The 17077-nt window shown below is 41.3% G+C and overlaps 1 protein-coding gene across 5 annotated transcripts; it reads left to right on the top strand.

The window, feature by feature from the left end:
* Positions 1-907: 907 nt before the first annotated feature.
* Positions 908-17077, top strand: znf574 (zinc finger protein 574). Of its 5 annotated transcripts, none has more exons than XM_051406622.1 (10): positions 908-983; positions 3106-3263; positions 7947-9138; positions 9238-9452; positions 9702-9881; positions 10051-10145; positions 11936-12030; positions 14013-14161; positions 14447-14734; positions 16058-17077. In XM_051406622.1, the coding sequence occupies exons 1-10, from the start codon at positions 971-973 to the stop codon at positions 16655-16657; spliced, it is 2985 nt and encodes a 994-aa protein (XP_051262582.1). In that variant the 5' UTR covers positions 908-970; the 3' UTR covers positions 16658-17077. The 5 variants fall into 5 exon arrangements, with proteins under 5 accessions (XP_051262582.1, XP_051262581.1, XP_051262583.1 ...); XM_051406621.1 differs by lacking the exon at positions 908-983 and adding an exon at positions 1045-2820; XM_051406623.1 differs by lacking the exon at positions 908-983 and adding an exon at positions 1046-1738.

The following is a 17077-nucleotide window of genomic DNA, read 5'->3' as shown; positions in this document are numbered from 1 at the left end:
GCAGGAGGTAGTGGTATGGTGTAAAAATAAATAATTGCACGGAACAAAACTATATATATACAGCGGTAACTTAGCAGAAAATATAATCTATATATATATATGAATGTGTATGTGAACTGTACAGTACTAATAGTGCAAGTAGTGTATTAAACGGTCCAAAAAGTGACCGTGATTGTGTGTTAATACCATTTGTTTGAGTCCAGTCACTTATTTTTGACTGGACTCAGCCACAACCATAAAGATACACAACCATTAAAATACACAACCATTAAGATACACAACCATTAAAATACACAACCATTAAAATATACAACCATTAAAATACACAACCATTAAGATACACAACCATTAAAATACACAACCATTAAAATACACAACCATTAAAATATACAACCATTAAAATACACAACCATTAAGACACACAACCATTCAAATATACAACCATTAAAATACACAACCATAAAGATACACAACCATTAAAATATACAACCATTAACACACACAACCATTAAGACACACAACCATTAACACACACAACCATTAACACACACAACCATTAAAATACACAACCATTAACACACACAACCATTAAGACACACAACCATTGAGACACACAACCATTAAAATACACAACCATTAAAATACACAACCATTAACACACACAACCATTAAGACACACAACCATTGAGACACACAACCATTGAGACACACAACCATTAACACACACAACCATTAACACACACAACCATTGAGATATACAACCATTAAGACACACAACCATTGAGACACACAACCATTAACCTTCAGCTCTGGTTGCAGCACACTGGCGCGCTTTCGGACTACAAACTCCCTCAGTGTTATGTGACGTCGAACGCTATTGGTTCACGCAGTGACCCAAACAGCCAATCAGAGCGAGCCTTCTAAACATGCAGAAGAAACTGAAGTTGTTGTCCTATTTCCTCGACCGGTAATGTCTGAGGACGGTGAGTGAGTTACGTTGAATTACTTTTATTTATTTTACACGAAATTCTACTTTTCGGCGGCGCAGTTTGCTCACCGATGTGTTAATGTACGGAGGATTTCGACGGGGGGAGACAGCTAATGTTAACTTTTAGTCTGTCGCCGCCATTATACCACCGAAGAAGCATATCCCGCCCTCCTTCTTCGGTCTTTTCTTCTTCTTCTCCTTGTGCTAGAAAGTTAGCTCCACTGGTCCAAGTGGTAAAAGCGGGTTTAGTCGCTAGCTGAACTGAGTTTGATGCCCGCTGTCGACGGATGATCTGGCGGTTGTTTTATTAGCTCCTTGGGCTTGCTAAGAAGCTAGCTGGAACACGCCGGTGGCACGTTAGCCATGTTGCTAGAAAGATGGCCATCGTTGTGTGTTAGCAGCGCCGTCCTGGTCGGAGATAACGTCAATACTGTCGGCTAACTTAGCTGCTGTCTGCCTGCTGCGGCGGGTCAGACCTCCAGCAGCACGATCAAAAGGCAGAGCTAACGTGAAGCTAACGTGAAGCTAACGTGAAGCTAACGACAGTGCCTGGATTTTTGTAGTATTTAGGATTATTTGTGTCGTTGTGAGTCAGTATTGTTTCTGCACTCTGGCTAGGGTTGAGGTCATCCTCTGCAGTGCATGTCATGGAATAACACTCATTGGCGTTTAAGAGGCATTTTAACTCCCATCTGGCTCACTCATAATTTAAAAAAAAAAAAAAAGGAAATGACAGCTGGGTGCTTGCAGGTAAAAGCAGATCGCCTCATGTCTGATCGTTTAACATTACAGCCGGACTGAGGTGTTGCAGTCTTGCGCAAACCCCAGAGGTTTATATCTGAGCATCTGTACCAGGACAGCTGCTGATAGTGCAGTAATGTGTGTTCCTATCATCCTATCATGGGGCATTATTATTATGTCGTAACTGGTGTATTTAAATACGTGTGGTCATACTCTATAGTCCTATTAAAAGACCAAAACCAACAATGAGTTGATTGCTTGTGTAGCAAATTCCTGATAAAAGCTGATTACTGTGTCACGTTGTCCAAAAACTATTAAAAACACACCAGAGAGCTTTGCACTGGCATGTTACTTAATTACAATAAATGGGTTTTACTGTCGTTTTTTATTTGTTGCTCTCACATACACTGTCCTGTAAATACTCACTAAATCACCAAGTCTGCAGCTGCAAATAGTCCCGAACAGATACACCTTATATTCCTGTTAGAGTAACTTTTCTGCCCAGCTATTTTAGGAAAGAGTTTTTTTTTAAGGCAAGGTGCCTTTTTAAAAAATGAATCTATATATTTTTGCCCCATTTTCAGAGCTTTACGTCTTCCATAGACATTTTTTTTCTTTGGGCTGAGTGTCACAGACAAGCTGGGGGAGTTGGAAAGCAGTGAGAGAAAGACTAACAGCATTGTTATTTTTGTTTAAAAAAAAAATTGTGTCGCAAGCTATATCCTTATAACCTTGTCTGCTAATTAAAATGCACATCTACAAGGTGTTTCATATTAATTTGTATCTTTCAGCGACTTTCTTTGATTTGTAAGGTTCTTTATTTTCAAAGTATTTTGCCTGTGCAGATTGAGGGCTGATTGGTATCCAGTGAGTAGGAGGGATTGTTTTCTTTTGTTATAGTTACATGCAGAAGCAGCAGAAGCTAGACTGCCCTTCCAGTGGGTCCAATTACAGCACATATCTAATTGATGTAGAAACTAAACATCGACTCTGCCCATGAAATGGCAGAGAGACAGAAAGACTTGGCAAGGTCTCTACCTGAGCAGCAACCTGCATGGTCAAAATAACAATTAGCCCAGGCTCAGCGCATGGTGAGTCATCTTGGCAACCCCAGAGTTAGCCTCCTGGCACTTGTGTCCAAGCTGTTGTCTTGTTAATATATGCAGGCACGTCTTTTCATCAGGAGAGGGCAATGTTCACAACCTAACTTTAAATGTAATGCACTGATGGGTAGGCATCTGTATAAAGCTCACGTTGTGATATTACTTTCATATTCTAAGCATGCTGAGTTTTGTGAACTGTTTCACCTTTATCTAAATCAGTTTTGCATTGCTGCGTTTCTTATGAAATGATTTTGATTTCTAATCCCCTGGCAGCCATGGAGAGTTCGTCCGTGTACATGTGCTTCCCCTGCTACCAGGAGTTTAACACCCTGGAAGAAGTACTGGAGCACCAGTTGACGTGCACAGCTGAGGATGAACAGCCAGACACATCTGGAACCACCACTCTCTCGATTCCAGCTCTACAGGTTCGGGTAAATACTGTCGCAGTCAACAATTTCACCATGTTGCCTTTTTGTTTAGGTGTTTTGAGGGCAGGCTCTTCAGTTTAGCTGGAAATAGAACAGAAAAACATCAGTATTGTGATGGTGTGTCCTGACATGACCAGCAGTGTGATCGGGTAAAACCCTCTGAATCAGATCTTGAGAATGACATTGAAGTGTAACCTTAGTCATAAATTGACAATGCTCTGCTACTTATCATAGTAATAGTGACCTTGATCAGAGCACTTAATATTGAGTTATTTGTAATGATTTACTGACTCATTGCAAGGTGTTGTTGTGTATTAATATCTGATTTAGGTGTACACTGATGTCATATTTTTAATCAGCCTACTCTCATTAATATAAATGGGGTGGACAAATTAATAAAAACAAACTGCAGCCTTCAAAGTGCCCATAGAGTTGGATCAACACCTGCACTGCACTGCATTAAAACACAAGTACAGTCAGTGCAATAAGTACAAACGGCATAATCAGTCTAAGACAACTAAGAATGAGTACAGGCAATATTCACTTGAGATGCATAAACACATTGGAGATGCTAAAATAAAGTAAAAACAAAAAAATCATCAATAGCAAACACATGATTATATATTATGAGTTATAAATCATACATTTAAATAAATACTGTTCAGTAGATGTGGAGATCTTGACATTACCTATAATGTATATATTTTTTGTCCCCCTTTTTTTTGGCACTGGAACCTGTACATGTGCATACACCACACTGGAAAACCTATCTAAGACAAATATCAATGTTACCTTGCTTTGCACCAGAACATCTGTCAGACAAATAAATTGGCAGTGGCTGTGTAGTAAGGTCTGCAGATTATTCAACAGTATTTCTAAGTACATACGTAAGTGCTGCCTGGAACTGCTTTCTGTCTAGCGTAATAGCAAAATAACACATTAGCACATTGTTTGTCAGAGTAATGAGTCCCTAGTGAGGCAAACAGGTGTAAAAGGCAAACATGTGGAGGTGCTAAAAGTGGATTATATATGGATTATGGAGGTTTTTAAAAAAATCAGGCCTCATATCAGAATATGTAACAGTGCGTGATTTGAATAAGCTTGGATCATACATAGGGTATGAGTTGTTGGTTGAGCTCTGTTCTGATGTGTTGATGTAACGTTACGTTGCATACAAGATACAGAATCCTGCTTACTGGATAGGTTTTTGGTCCTATGATGCAGTACAATAGCAACATGGTTAAAAGAAGAATAAGACAGTGCTGCATTGTTTTTGGGGAATTAATTAGATAAATCAATATAGAGGAAAATGTTAGGGAATGATATGATTAAGGTTGCATGCCAGATTGAAGCCCAGGCTACCATATTTACATGGTATCCACCAAGGCGAGCTGAATCGCCAGTGTTCCTCATGGTCCAATGACAATGAACAGTTTTTGTTCAAAAGAATGAGAAAAAGAATCAAATTGAATTAATATTTTTTTGTGTTTTCCCCTTGTGCTTCTGTATGTAAATTCAGTTGTATTGTTTAGGCTCATTGTGAATTTGAGAGGCCTGTGGATTTTTGCATTTTATTCAGTATTTTTAACATTATGTGTGCTGTTCGGAATATAATATTTTGGGATGAATTTCATCAAACTGCTGAGCTCGATTAATTCTGAGTTCTACGAAGACGCTATTTGAATTGCAAAGTTTCAAAGTTGTATAATGGGGTAGGTTATTCCCTTTAACTTTGAAATATTGAGCTGACTCTTGGTGTGACTGGCACTTTTTTCTTTTGCCTTTTCCCATGACAGCTTCAGAAAGCCCCCAGGGTTAAAAGCAGTCATTGGCCCTCGTTTAGCAGTAGCGCACGGCTGTCTGAGCTTGTGCCCAGACTTCCATCCTTACAGTCTTCAACACACGTCCATAAAGCACAGTGACACTCATGACAGACAAATTGCATCCTGAGTCGCCAGCGGGAAGAAGAGCATAAGGAATACATCAGTCAGTGCCATACTTTCTCCTGATGGATCGCTCATTGGCCCTCTCTTAGATGAAACAGCTGGAGAAACACTGTAAAACCTGGATACCTTATGGCTTCCTGGCCTCCACTTTACCATAAGCCGGTTTATTGCAAGCATCCTCACTTCCTTAGTTAGATTACCATAATATATGTGTATATAATGTGACATTGCTATAAAACAATGGCTGTTTATGTCCCAAATGGATGCAAACATCTTTTTTTAAATTTTTTTATTTTTTACAAATGTTGGAATCAAGCTGGGATCAATTTTATAGAAAAGTAAAAGTTTGCCTTTACCGTAACATGGTGCATCAAATTTGGTTCACCTGCTTCTCACTAAACAAATTCACACCACCTTCCGATTTCCTTTTTGGATCAAAGTGTGACTCATCTGCAGCATCTGCAAACTTCCTTATCAACATGCTAAAAATATGCACTTCACATATGGCACCACTAGAAGCTCTCTCCAGTAGTAATTAACTTCCCAAGGTCTGCCCTATAAAACCTCATATCCTTCAATTATTTTAATTTTACAGATTGTAATACGTCAACTCCATGGGTCAAGTGTTGCTTGACCTTACATTGTCCATAGTTTACTTACAAGTATATGTGCTGCTTTTCTGGTTGATAATGCTAATAACGTCTGTTTTAAAGAAGAGCTGTTGCATAGTAAGTGACTTTTTTTTTGTAATTTCATTAACTCTAATCAACAGCAAAATGTAAGCAGTGGATACGTGCCACAACCTGTGAAATAGATGATTCTAATCATTATTCAATATTCAGCATAAATTAGCATGTCCAAGTATTTAGGAAGGTCAGTTGCTAAATAGGCAGTGCAGACAAAGCTTGTAAGACAGAGCTGGGGCCTTATCTCCACACTTATGTGTACCATTCACTGAATGTGAATGCGTGTTTCTTTTAATTTGGGGTATCGTCCTCTACTGAAGCTTCAACTCCAATTAATAATACACAGTCAAGCATAATCATTTTGGTCAGACTGAAACTGCACAGAAGCTGTTAAGTAATTTAATATTTCTTGCAGTATTAAACTAAAAACTAAAAACCTTGTGCATTTAATGACAAAGGCCAAAAGACTATTTGTTATTATTAAGTATAATTTCACTCTACTTAAAATGTATGTCTTTTGTGCATATATAAGTGGTATGGTTTGTCTTGAAGCTTCAAAAGTGAAAATTAAAGCCTCATCACTGATATGAGACATTTCTCAGTGTAGGTTAAGGAGGATGAGATGACACCGTCAGGTACTGGTTCACTTAAAAATCCTTACAAAAACGTATTTTTCTTGCTGTGTTTTCTTTGAGGTCTGTGAAAGAAAGAGACAGAAACAATTTTTTTTTCTGGCTGCATGGTCTCCCTTTTAAGTCCTGTCCAAGGTTTGTTTCTTGCAGGGTATGAAAAGCCTTGTTCACCCTGCCCACTTATCAGAAGAATTCAAGTTAAGACTAGTGGTGTTCGATATCAAGATGTTAGCCTTCAACAGCATATTTCGCGTGTGAAATCTCTAACAGCTTTTATGGATTTCAGTGCCAGTGCAGCAATAATGCTCTTTTGGAGTAGGGTCCTCTAGATCATGTCATGTAGTGGTTAGATTGTACAGATAACTTCTTCTGTCTGCATATAAGATGGTAAACATCCTCCATTGTGTAGAGCTGGAGTACAGAAGATAAAATAACATTCTTTACTTTACATTCCCAGTGAGTTCAAAACGTCTATCTTGATTTTGGACTAATCTTGACTTTCTGCTCCAATACATGCTTGAGAGATGAAGACAAAAAAGCAGTTTGTCAGAACAGGAAAAGTTATATTCTGTATCACCTTCATAAAAATCACCCTTTCTTGGCGAGAGTCCTAAATTCTAACTAACTGAAAGCAACTCGTGTCTCACCTGTGATATAATGTTTTAACACAATGTGTAATGCAAAACATTTAATTATCATTTATTATACACTAGGAATAGCAAACCACTTAAGTTTCTGTGATTATAATCAATTTGTAGAGGAGATACACTTATACAGTATTTTAAAGATGAAGGAACATAAACTCACACTTTCTGAATTTTCAAAAGCCCATATGTGTAGAATTTTATAGTGAGTAGCCAGTGAAAAATGGTGCCATTTATGTCTTCATTTACATCTGGAAAGAATGCAATCAGAATGCTATTGAATCAGCCAGACCACCTCTGGAATCGGCCTTCTGTATTTGCAAAACAGAATGATAAAACAAAAGCCCATAAATCATTACAGTATGTAAGACATGGTGAACTGTCATGATTGTGGCAGTTTCAGAAGTCTTTAACCTCGACCTTGATGTTCTGTTTTTATCATCCAAATAGATTGAGAAAGCAAATGTAAAACCCGGCGGAGTGACCCATCCAACCCTGATGGGCTTTTTTGATAGTTATCGCCCAGGCCGAGGCCTTATCTTGGCTGTCTGGAGCTCTCGGAGGAACCTTGGCTCTAAACACATGCTGCTCTAATTGACCTCAGTACCCCAACACTGAATTCTCATCCCTCATTTGCCAGGAAGAATAAAATAAAATAAAAATACTGCAGGTTGAAAAAGCTATTTGATTAGTATTGCAAGTAGTAATTTCCTTTGTACAAAGTGAAACATTGTGGATATCTCTTGATTTCTTCCCTTTTCCTCCTTTGTCTTTGCAGCAACAAGTAATAAATATATCAAAGACAGTTGCAGCCCAACAGATTGAAGTCCAAGCAGGACAAACCTTTGTGCAACCTGTTAAGAGTGCACTCAAGCACGAAGCAGACAGTGCAACACTGACATCGGACCAACCCAGAATCCTCTACCAGTGTGGGGACTGTGATGAACTTTTCAAGAGCCTGGACCTTTGGCAGCAACACCGTAAAGAAGAGACATGTCAGCAGTCTGCCCCTGAGAGAAATTCACAACCTGATTCACAACCTGACACAGAGACGATTTTAGCTCAGAGCTTGAATTCAGATTTAAATCCAGATGATTCTTGTCTCTCAACGTGTGAAACTACCCAAAATCTTAAGCCGGAGCCAGTTGAGAAACTCCTATCGGAAGAAGATGGGCAGCAACTTGCAGAGGCCTCTTCAGCTCAGAGCTCTGATCTTCCTGTTTCTGACGTAGCTGCCACGACCGCTAATCCAGAGGATTCGTCTCCCAAAAAGAGAGGGGCTAATAAAAAGCCTAAGCCTGAACCAGTGCTCCTGTGTGTGGACTGTGGCTCATGCTTTGGCCTGGTGTCTGAACTAGTGGCCCACCGCAGGACCCAACACGGCTTTGAGGAAGCTCTGCACCGCTGTTCTGTGTGCGGGGAAAGTTTTCTGAACACCACCCTATTTCTCTACCACCGCAAGCAGCACCGGCAGAAAGGGGAGGAAAAGGTCGTAGCGGTTCCCGAAGAGACACCAGAGGAAGTTTGCACTCCGAGCAATGGGACTGATGAGCAGGGACAAGATGCCACTCCCTCCACCACTAGTGTCCCCTCCAGTTTCACACTGCCCGAGTTGTTCATGTGCACCCAGTGTGGGCAGAGCTTCAGCGATGAGGGGGGGCTGGTCGCGCATCGCAAGCAGAAGCATGACCTGAAGGAGCCACTACACAGCTGCCCCCATTGTGGGGAGAGCTTCATGAACACAACCCTGTACCTGTACCATCGCCAGCAGCACCGCCTCACATCTGGGACGGAGGTGGCGGATGGAGCTGAAACTGGTGACGAGGCAGCCACCACTAACCCCCAGGATACCCCACAGAGCTCAAAGCGACTCCTTTCTTCGCCTGCCTCAGCTAGTGAATCAGGTTCACCACTTCCTAAGAGAAGCAGGCCCTCTTTCAGGATTCTGAGTGGTGCGAATGTGCTCAAAGGTTAGTGAAAATGTTTGCATTGAATCCCATTTGGGCCAAAATAAAGACATTTGTCAGTTGATGTTTTAGTCCTTAATGAAATGGTTTTTGTGTTGTCAGGAAACAAGGGTTCAGGCACCAAAGAGGAATCGGAGGGCAGTGCTGCAGCAGACTCAGACAACACCAACCATCCTCCACCTGCCAAGCTTCTGCAGGACTGGGCCCGCACACCACTACCCCACGTTTGTCCCTACTGTGGGAAAACCTTCACCCGACGCGTCTTCCTCCGCACCCATGTCTACAGCCACACCGGAGAAAAGCTGTTCACGTGCAAGGTGCCAATCAAAATTTAATAAAAACTTGTCCTTTCTTGAGTCTGAGGGATCATTTTCTTTGTAAATGTCATTAATGTCATTCAGTTGACATTGGCGAGAGGAGGTCTGAACCTCCAACCTCACTATATTTGAAAGATTCTCCAGTGTCTCTGCACAATGGAAATATATGGAAAATTATGAAATACATACAATATACAATGATATGATATACAACTTTAATTATTTATTATTGTTGTTGTTGTTTTGAAGGTGTGCACAAAGTCCTTCACTAACTCCCAGAGCCTGCTGCGCCACAGTATGAGCCACACGGGCAGCAAGCCCTACAGCTGCAATGTTTGTGGCAAAAACTTCTCCCAGGCAGCCACCCTGAAGAGACACCAACGCATCCACACATCAACACTGCCTCGGCGCAAGCGTGGACGCAAACCGGTACGCTCTCTACCATTTTCTTTTTAATTAAAATACCTTTTGCTATGGTAGATGTCTTATTTTTAAATGAAACCCATTAGTATTTTCTAAAAAATAATAATATTTTTGGTAAATAGCTTGCTGTGAAATCTTTTTTTATTGAGCTTAACTGTTGTTTCACTCAATTCAGGTGTGTACTCTGGACAATGAGGGAGCTGCTCATCTCTTTGCTTGCCCTCACTGCCCCTCACGGTTCAACACAGAGGATCAGCTTAACCATCACAAGTAATAACAACAACAATAACACTTAAGTAACGTTAGTTGTTCAGCATTCTTCATTTGTAGTGTAAGTGTAGGTGGACATAACTACATGTCACACACACAGACACACACACACATTACATACTGTATATATAACACTCTAACTAGCTCTATATGTCTGGATTTCTATAGACACCAGAGATTGTCAATAGTCAATCATTTCCAACCCTGTTTACCGCAAAAATACATTAGAATTAAGGTTCCAAACACAACCCAGGACAGGATTTAGATAAACCTCCTCCCGTAGTAGCTGAGCCGTGTCCGACTACTGAGCAAGACCTTAAAGCTGTGTAGCAAAGGCGCTGACTGAGATGTCTGGGTGCCCTTGAGCCTCAGCCACAATATGATTGACAGACAGAGGCCCAGTAAATTAAGATGATAATGATAACAACCCAGGATGGGGGGAGAGAGCCTGGTTCTGTCCTACCAGGTTGAGCAAGGTGGAGAGGTAAAATGTGATTGTGTGTGTGTGTGTGTGTGTGTGTGTGTGTGTGTGTGTGAGTGTGAGTGAGTGAGTGTGAGAGCGCATTTTATTTGGTTTTTGCTATAGCACATTGGACTTTTTTTCCCATCAGAAGGACAATGATCTAGATGTGGATGTGAATTTTAACCCGTCTTTAATTTCAAATCAATGTGCTGGAGAGCCCCCTAAAAAACATAATTGTTCAAATACTCAGATTACACCTGGGATTGTCTTCATATCGACTGCAACAACCAGTGGCGTTTGACCTCAGAATTTCCTGCATATACCCTGGTCCAAGATTGTCCATTGTTTTATCCTGAAGATATTCAACGATCAACACATTGGGTTAAGATTGTTTTGTTTATTCCCAAGTTCAAGAATTAACCTTCAGCTTAACAAGGATATTTAGTGTGTGGTACTAGTAGTGTACATACACCGTCACCCCTACTCACTGAACATCTGGCTGGGAAAGGAGGTGACCCTGACTGAAATTTTAATTCTCCTAGCTGCCTCAGGGTCAGATGTCCCCCAAATATTGATTTCTATTGTCTATTTAACAGGGAACAGAAACAACGTGGCCTCTGATACGGGCCTTGAGAGGTCCTTGCGTATCACCTCTAGCATCCTGCTATACTTTAAGTGACTTTCGTAGTTGAGTACTTTTGCTCTGTAATATAAAAGTAATACATACACGTGTATGTGTGCAATATTTAATGGAGCAGCAGTATGTTTCATGAACTTCAACATCATCTGTGCTTGTTCTGATTACGAGAAGCTGCGTTAAAAAACCTGTATTTTAATTTTTTCCATGCTGTGAAAACAGACTTGATGCAGCATTAGGTGAATACATCCTAACACTTCTCTCCTCCCCTAAGGCTATATCCAGCGTAACGTTATGCAATGGATAAATATAGTCTTTCATGTCCTATCTCTGACTCCTCCTAGTTTATTGCTGTTCTTTTATCTCCAGCCGCTATACACTCAGCTAATACCCCTTATTTAACCTGAAGCACTGCTAAGCACATACTTGCTGGTAATCCTCCTACGAGTCACATATAGGGTGGCAGCTTAAAACCAAAACGTGACTTTTTCGCCCCTCTTTAAGTCTTTAAACGTATACATAATTATTTAATGTAATTGTTTGTACAACTATTCTCTGTTCCTGTGAGACATCTCTGTGTCCATGTCCTCTTTTTGCAGGTTAAAACAAGTAAACGTATCATTGTCAACAATAGTTTGCTAAATAGTTAAAGCACTTGTGTGAATATGTGTGTTTTTATGTATTAAACAGACTGCTCCACACCAGCCATCCATTCCCTTGCCCCGAATGTGGAGAGGCCTTCAACCGCAGGAAAGACCTGGACCTGCACTCGCTCACTCACCAAGGTGAGAGTTCAGGGCTCAGCCTGGCATATATATCATTCACCCTCATACTTTATGGTTAGCAGGAGCCACCTGAAGCTAACCAGAAACAATATACAAGAGTCATCTGTGCTGGAGTGTTTGTCATTAAATGTATTTTATGTCCCATATCTAACATCCTTCCACTGTGTGACCATTTCCTCTCTGTCTTTGATCAGCGTTTCCATCTGTCTCTATGATAACATTCAGGAAGATTAAAGATGAGACCAAATGTGGTGAACATAGGAAGAAATCAGATTCAAGCCCCCGTGCCTGCTTGTAATGGAAATTAGATATGATGTTCTTCAGTGCAGCATGTAGTGAATTACTATTGATTAATGCAAAGTCGGCGATAAATGCCACCATCAGTTTGCCTGGGTGGCCTGTCTTGTTTATTTACAAATGTACATCCATGTTATATGTGCATTGTTCCTCCAATGCATTAGGTCAATGACTTTCCATTGATTTGCGTCCCATGTGAAACGGAGGAGGAAGGTGGAGGTAAATGAATTGGGGGGCGTTGAACGTCCACCTCATTAGTTAAGCTTGAAGAGTCAGCGTGCAGCAGGGGTCAGAGGTACGTGACTCCTCTGAGAGAGATGATTGGAGCGATTGATCCATTGATCATTCCAGGGCCATAGGCAAAGATTGTCCTTATTAAAGGTTTAATTAGAGCGTCCCAATGGGGAGCAGAGTGGATCGTCCCCACTGGGATAGACAGCACAGATGGTTAGCAGATTGCAAGATGTTGGCATGACGACCTATGGACATGCTGATGAACTCGGTGTCAGCGATTTCCCAGCCAGGTTTTCAAGAGCAACCCAGTGAGAGTGTGGGTTTCCTTTGCCAAACAGCAACTAAGGCACCAGCTGATTAGAGAGGAACTGATTAGTTTGTTAATTGATTAGCCAGCTGACAGAAAGTAAATCTGCAGCAATTTTGACAGTCGATTAATCGCTTCAATCAAGATTCAAACAAAAACACCAAATAATTGCTGGTTCTGGGTTCTCAGTTGTGAGGATTTGCATCTTTTCTTTGGTTATACCACTGTAAATGTAATATTTGTAGGTTTTGGACAAACAAGATGTCACACTGAACCGAAATTATGACTTTTTATTCTCACTTTTCAGAAACCAAATGATTAATCTGTTAATAACAAACCAGTTTTCATCAGTTAATAATGAAAATATCTGTGATTAATGCTTGTTTTTTAATCTGTCAATAATTAAACAGTTAAATTGATTCAGCTACAAAATGTGAAAAAATGCCCATTGCGATTTTACAGAGACCAAGGTGATTTCTGTATTCTTGTTTTGTCAAACAGTCCAAAAACCAAAAAATATTGCATTTACTATATTGTAAAATAGAGAAAAGCAGCAAATTGTTGTCATTTTTCATTACTTTAACAGACTAATCCATTAACTAACCAACAGGCCTTTTTTTTTCCACAGCAAACATTTTGTTATTGTAGGGGAAGCAGAGGTGTTACTAATAACATGAAAGATGCCTCTGTGCTATTTAAGTCATGACAGTGTGACAATGAGCCAAACATGCACAATACCTAGACCCTGAAACTAAAGCAGTTAAATGGAATTCATCCATTATAAATGTTTTATTTACACCTGTTTTCCTGCTGTGACTTGTAAAAATGTCTTAATTGGAAAAGGCGTATTGTTTAATCACTCATTACAACACAGTGTATATTTTAGCATACATTTGTTGGATTAAACTCTCCATTTGTGTTCTAAGCAACCAGTGCAGGAGGTACTTTTTTCTCGACGCTGAAAAACTGTCAGATTCTGAATGTTTGGGCACTGTTTCCCATCACCTGTTACTGCACAATTGTTGGCACAACAACTTGCAATCAACAAGCTCAAAACAGCAATCAAATAATTAGCATGGTGCGGGAGCTATCTTGTAGTACGAATACAGACTATGACCACCTGTCTAACACTGTTCCCTTGCAGACAAGCAGCCAGCGACATGTCTCCACTGTTCATCCCAGTTTGTGAACCAGTCGGTGCTGGAAATCCACATGCAGCGTTGCCCTACCACAGAGGAGGAGAAGAATGCTGGTCGTGGACGGGGTCAGGGCCGGGGCCGATGCACCGGACAGGTTGGGAGCTTAGAATATCATAAATGATTATTCTCTTTATTTCTAGCACTATTTACTTTTCCAAGATCCAAGATGTTTTTAACAAGGAAAGAAGAAATGTGAAATGTGGGGCTAGCAAAAGCAAGCGACATCTAACAAAGGTCCCCAGTTGTGATCAACATGTTGTTACGTCTCAGTTAGACCGTGAAGACACTGACCTTTTCTATTTATATAACCCCCCCTCCCCTGTCTGTTCTCTCCTTTCCTTTCCTTGCTTTGTCCCTTCTCCCTTTATTCCTCCCTCAGATTGAATGTGACCTATGTGGCCACCGTTGCATGACCCAGGAGGGCCTCGACCTCCATCGGTTATCCCACACGGGCCAGACACCTCTCAAATGCCCGGTGAGGCCTTGCCGCCGCCGATTTACCTCCAACAGTGCCCTGGAGGACCACGTCCTGGCACATTTCCAAGGAACGCTCAGCAAGTCCAAAAACCGACCACGCTTCCGCTGTCAGATTTGCCACAAGGAATTTGCCTACAATTCCACCTTCAATGTTCACATGAGGACACATACTGATGAGAGGCCCTTTGAGGTAAGAGAGGTGGTGTGTGTGTTTGCATAAAAAGGGAATTTCTCACAGCATTACAAATACATTGTCCTTTTTATACAAGGCTTTCAAACCCTTTAACACCTGTATTTCAAATCGAAATCCAGCACTCCCTCACCCCCCATGGTCACACCCGTTCATAGCTGTGGCCATCTCTCCAGTTCTGGACCATGGCCATTTGTGCAGTGTGTGTCCTGCGGGTGTTTCCTTCCTCCCTGTGTACCTGTGATTAATGGCAGGGCTGAGTTAGGGCCTGTCAGCTCCCCTCTGTGCCTGTTACTATTCTGGGACTCTCTCCCTCTCTCTGCTGCTCTGGTGACGAGGCAGGACATCAACTATGGACCCACCCAAGCCCATCACAGCACGTCAGACTGTAGAAATTGATTTAATGTTTGTGGCTTTGCTTTGAGCTATATCTATCAGGCGTGCTAAGGATTGAGGTTCAAGGAGCATTGGTCCTCAAACACACAGGCAGTTACGGGGATGAATTTTAATTTAAATCAAATATACTGTGCGTTCCTGAAGGAACATCTATATTTGCTGAGTATATAAAGAGCAAACTCAACAGGAAAGGTTTATTTGAGTATATCTCTCTGAGATACTGAAACTGCAAAACTGACAACAGGGATTGCAGTTTCAATCTCGGCGTCCCCCAGTAGGAATCAAAGCAATGCACAACAGAATTATTCTTTTGTAGTGCATCAAGTTTAATCAAGAGTCTAGTTGTAGTTCATTGTCTGCACAGAGAGCGAAAGGTACAACTTCGGAATTGTTAACGTGATTACTTTATTTAGAAATAGTTTTTTTAGGTCTCAGCTCACTGTCACTAGCGCTTCTTTCCCATGTCCACTATTGCTGATCATGCTAATCCCTCGCAATGATTGATTAGTTGATCGACTGAATATTAATTGGCAAATATTCTGGTGATCAATCATGTCAAGTCACTTTATCAAGCAAATATGCTAAATATTATCTGGCTCCATCTTCTTAAATGTAAATATTTGTTGGTGTTCTTAGTCTTATATCATAGTAAAACTGTGTAACACAGTTGTGTTGTTTTTATTGTATCTGTCTTTCCCACTCTGTCTTCCCCCATACCCTGTTCTCTCTACTCTTCCTCTACCGCAGCTAGAAATGCTGCATCTGCAGAAAAATATAAAGAGAGGTCTCAGAAAATATTAATTGCAGTTGAGCTTGTGCACTGGCACTGTTGTGAACACTGTATTTTCTTGCCACTGTCGTACCTTTTTATTTATATTTTGTCCACTTTCCAATTGTCCACTTCCCCATTCTCCATCCTTCCACCAGTGCACCACATGTGGCAAGCGCTTCCGTCAGCTGCCCCATCTGCAGGACCATGAGCGCATCCACAGCGGCTTGCGGCCTTTCTGCTGCTGGATTTGCGGCAAGAGCTTCAGCGTGGCCGCCCGGCTCACCGAGCATGCCCGCACCCACAGTGGGGAGAAGCCGTACCCCTGTTCCCACTGCCCTGCTGCCTTCCGGTCTCGCTCCAACCTGGATAAACACATCCGCTTACACGGAGACCTGCCTCAGGAGACCGCTGACGAAGCAGCACATGCAGCTGAGGCTGCCCATGTCCAGAAGGTGCTGGAGGGGGCCAAGGTGTTGTCTTCTCTGGCCAACACAGGGGATGCTGATTCAGGCTCAGTGCAAACCATCTATGTACTGCAGGGGGGCGAAGGAGGCACTGAGACGGTCATGATCCCGTCTGATCAGCTCAGTGGCATTGAGGGTGCCTCACAGGTCGTCATCCTGCCCTCCTCCGTTCTGGGAACTCAGGGCATTACAGTTCCTACCATCACCATGGATGGAAATGAAATCACCATGGTCGAGACAAGCCATTCGCCACAGCATGCCATTGAGTTCATTGTGGAAGAGACTGTATGAAGGCAGAAAAGCTATTGTATAAAGGACACCGCAGCAGAGAAAGACTGAGTGGTTAGTTGAGAATAAAGACAACGGAGTGAAACGTTTGATGATTGAAGGATTGCCAGTTATATTTATATAGTTTGATAGGTTTCTAAGCCAGTTTCAATAAAAGGCCCATCCTGTGTAGTGTTAAAATTTTACACCTTTTCTTGAGCAGAAAATGAGTGTTGACAGTGTAAAAATGATCAATTATAGGTTGACAGACAGAATGTACAGTACCTCAACTTAGTCTTTCAAACTGATTGAAAAATAGGTTGTAAAATTGGCCCTCGATTGTATACAGGTGTTTATTTACAGCCCCTATTTATTAGGGGAAGACCAAGTGGTGGCCCATTAAATGTCTTCTGCTTTCTTTATAATAAAACGCTTCAGCTTTCA

The sequence above is a fragment of the Dicentrarchus labrax genome, unplaced genomic scaffold, assembly GCF_905237075.1.
Source record: "Dicentrarchus labrax unplaced genomic scaffold, dlabrax2021, whole genome shotgun sequence".
Classification (NCBI taxonomy): domain Eukaryota; kingdom Metazoa; phylum Chordata; class Actinopteri; family Moronidae; genus Dicentrarchus; species Dicentrarchus labrax.
Note: the sequence above shows the minus strand (reverse complement) of the source record. Positions and strands in the feature narration are given on the sequence as shown.

Bases quoted from the DNA above. Each gene is read 5' to 3' on its own strand.
- znf574 (XM_051406621.1), top strand. From the start codon at position 2,784: ATGGTCAAAATAACAATTAGCCCAGGCTCAGCGCATG. The intron at 9,139-9,237 runs GTTAGTGAAAAT...TTGTGTTGTCAG, and splicing joins TGGTGCGAATGTGCTCAAAG to GAAACAAGGGTTCAGGCACC. The intron at 14,162-14,446 runs GTTGGGAGCTTA...TTCCTCCCTCAG, and splicing joins GGGGCCGATGCACCGGACAG to ATTGAATGTGACCTATGTGG.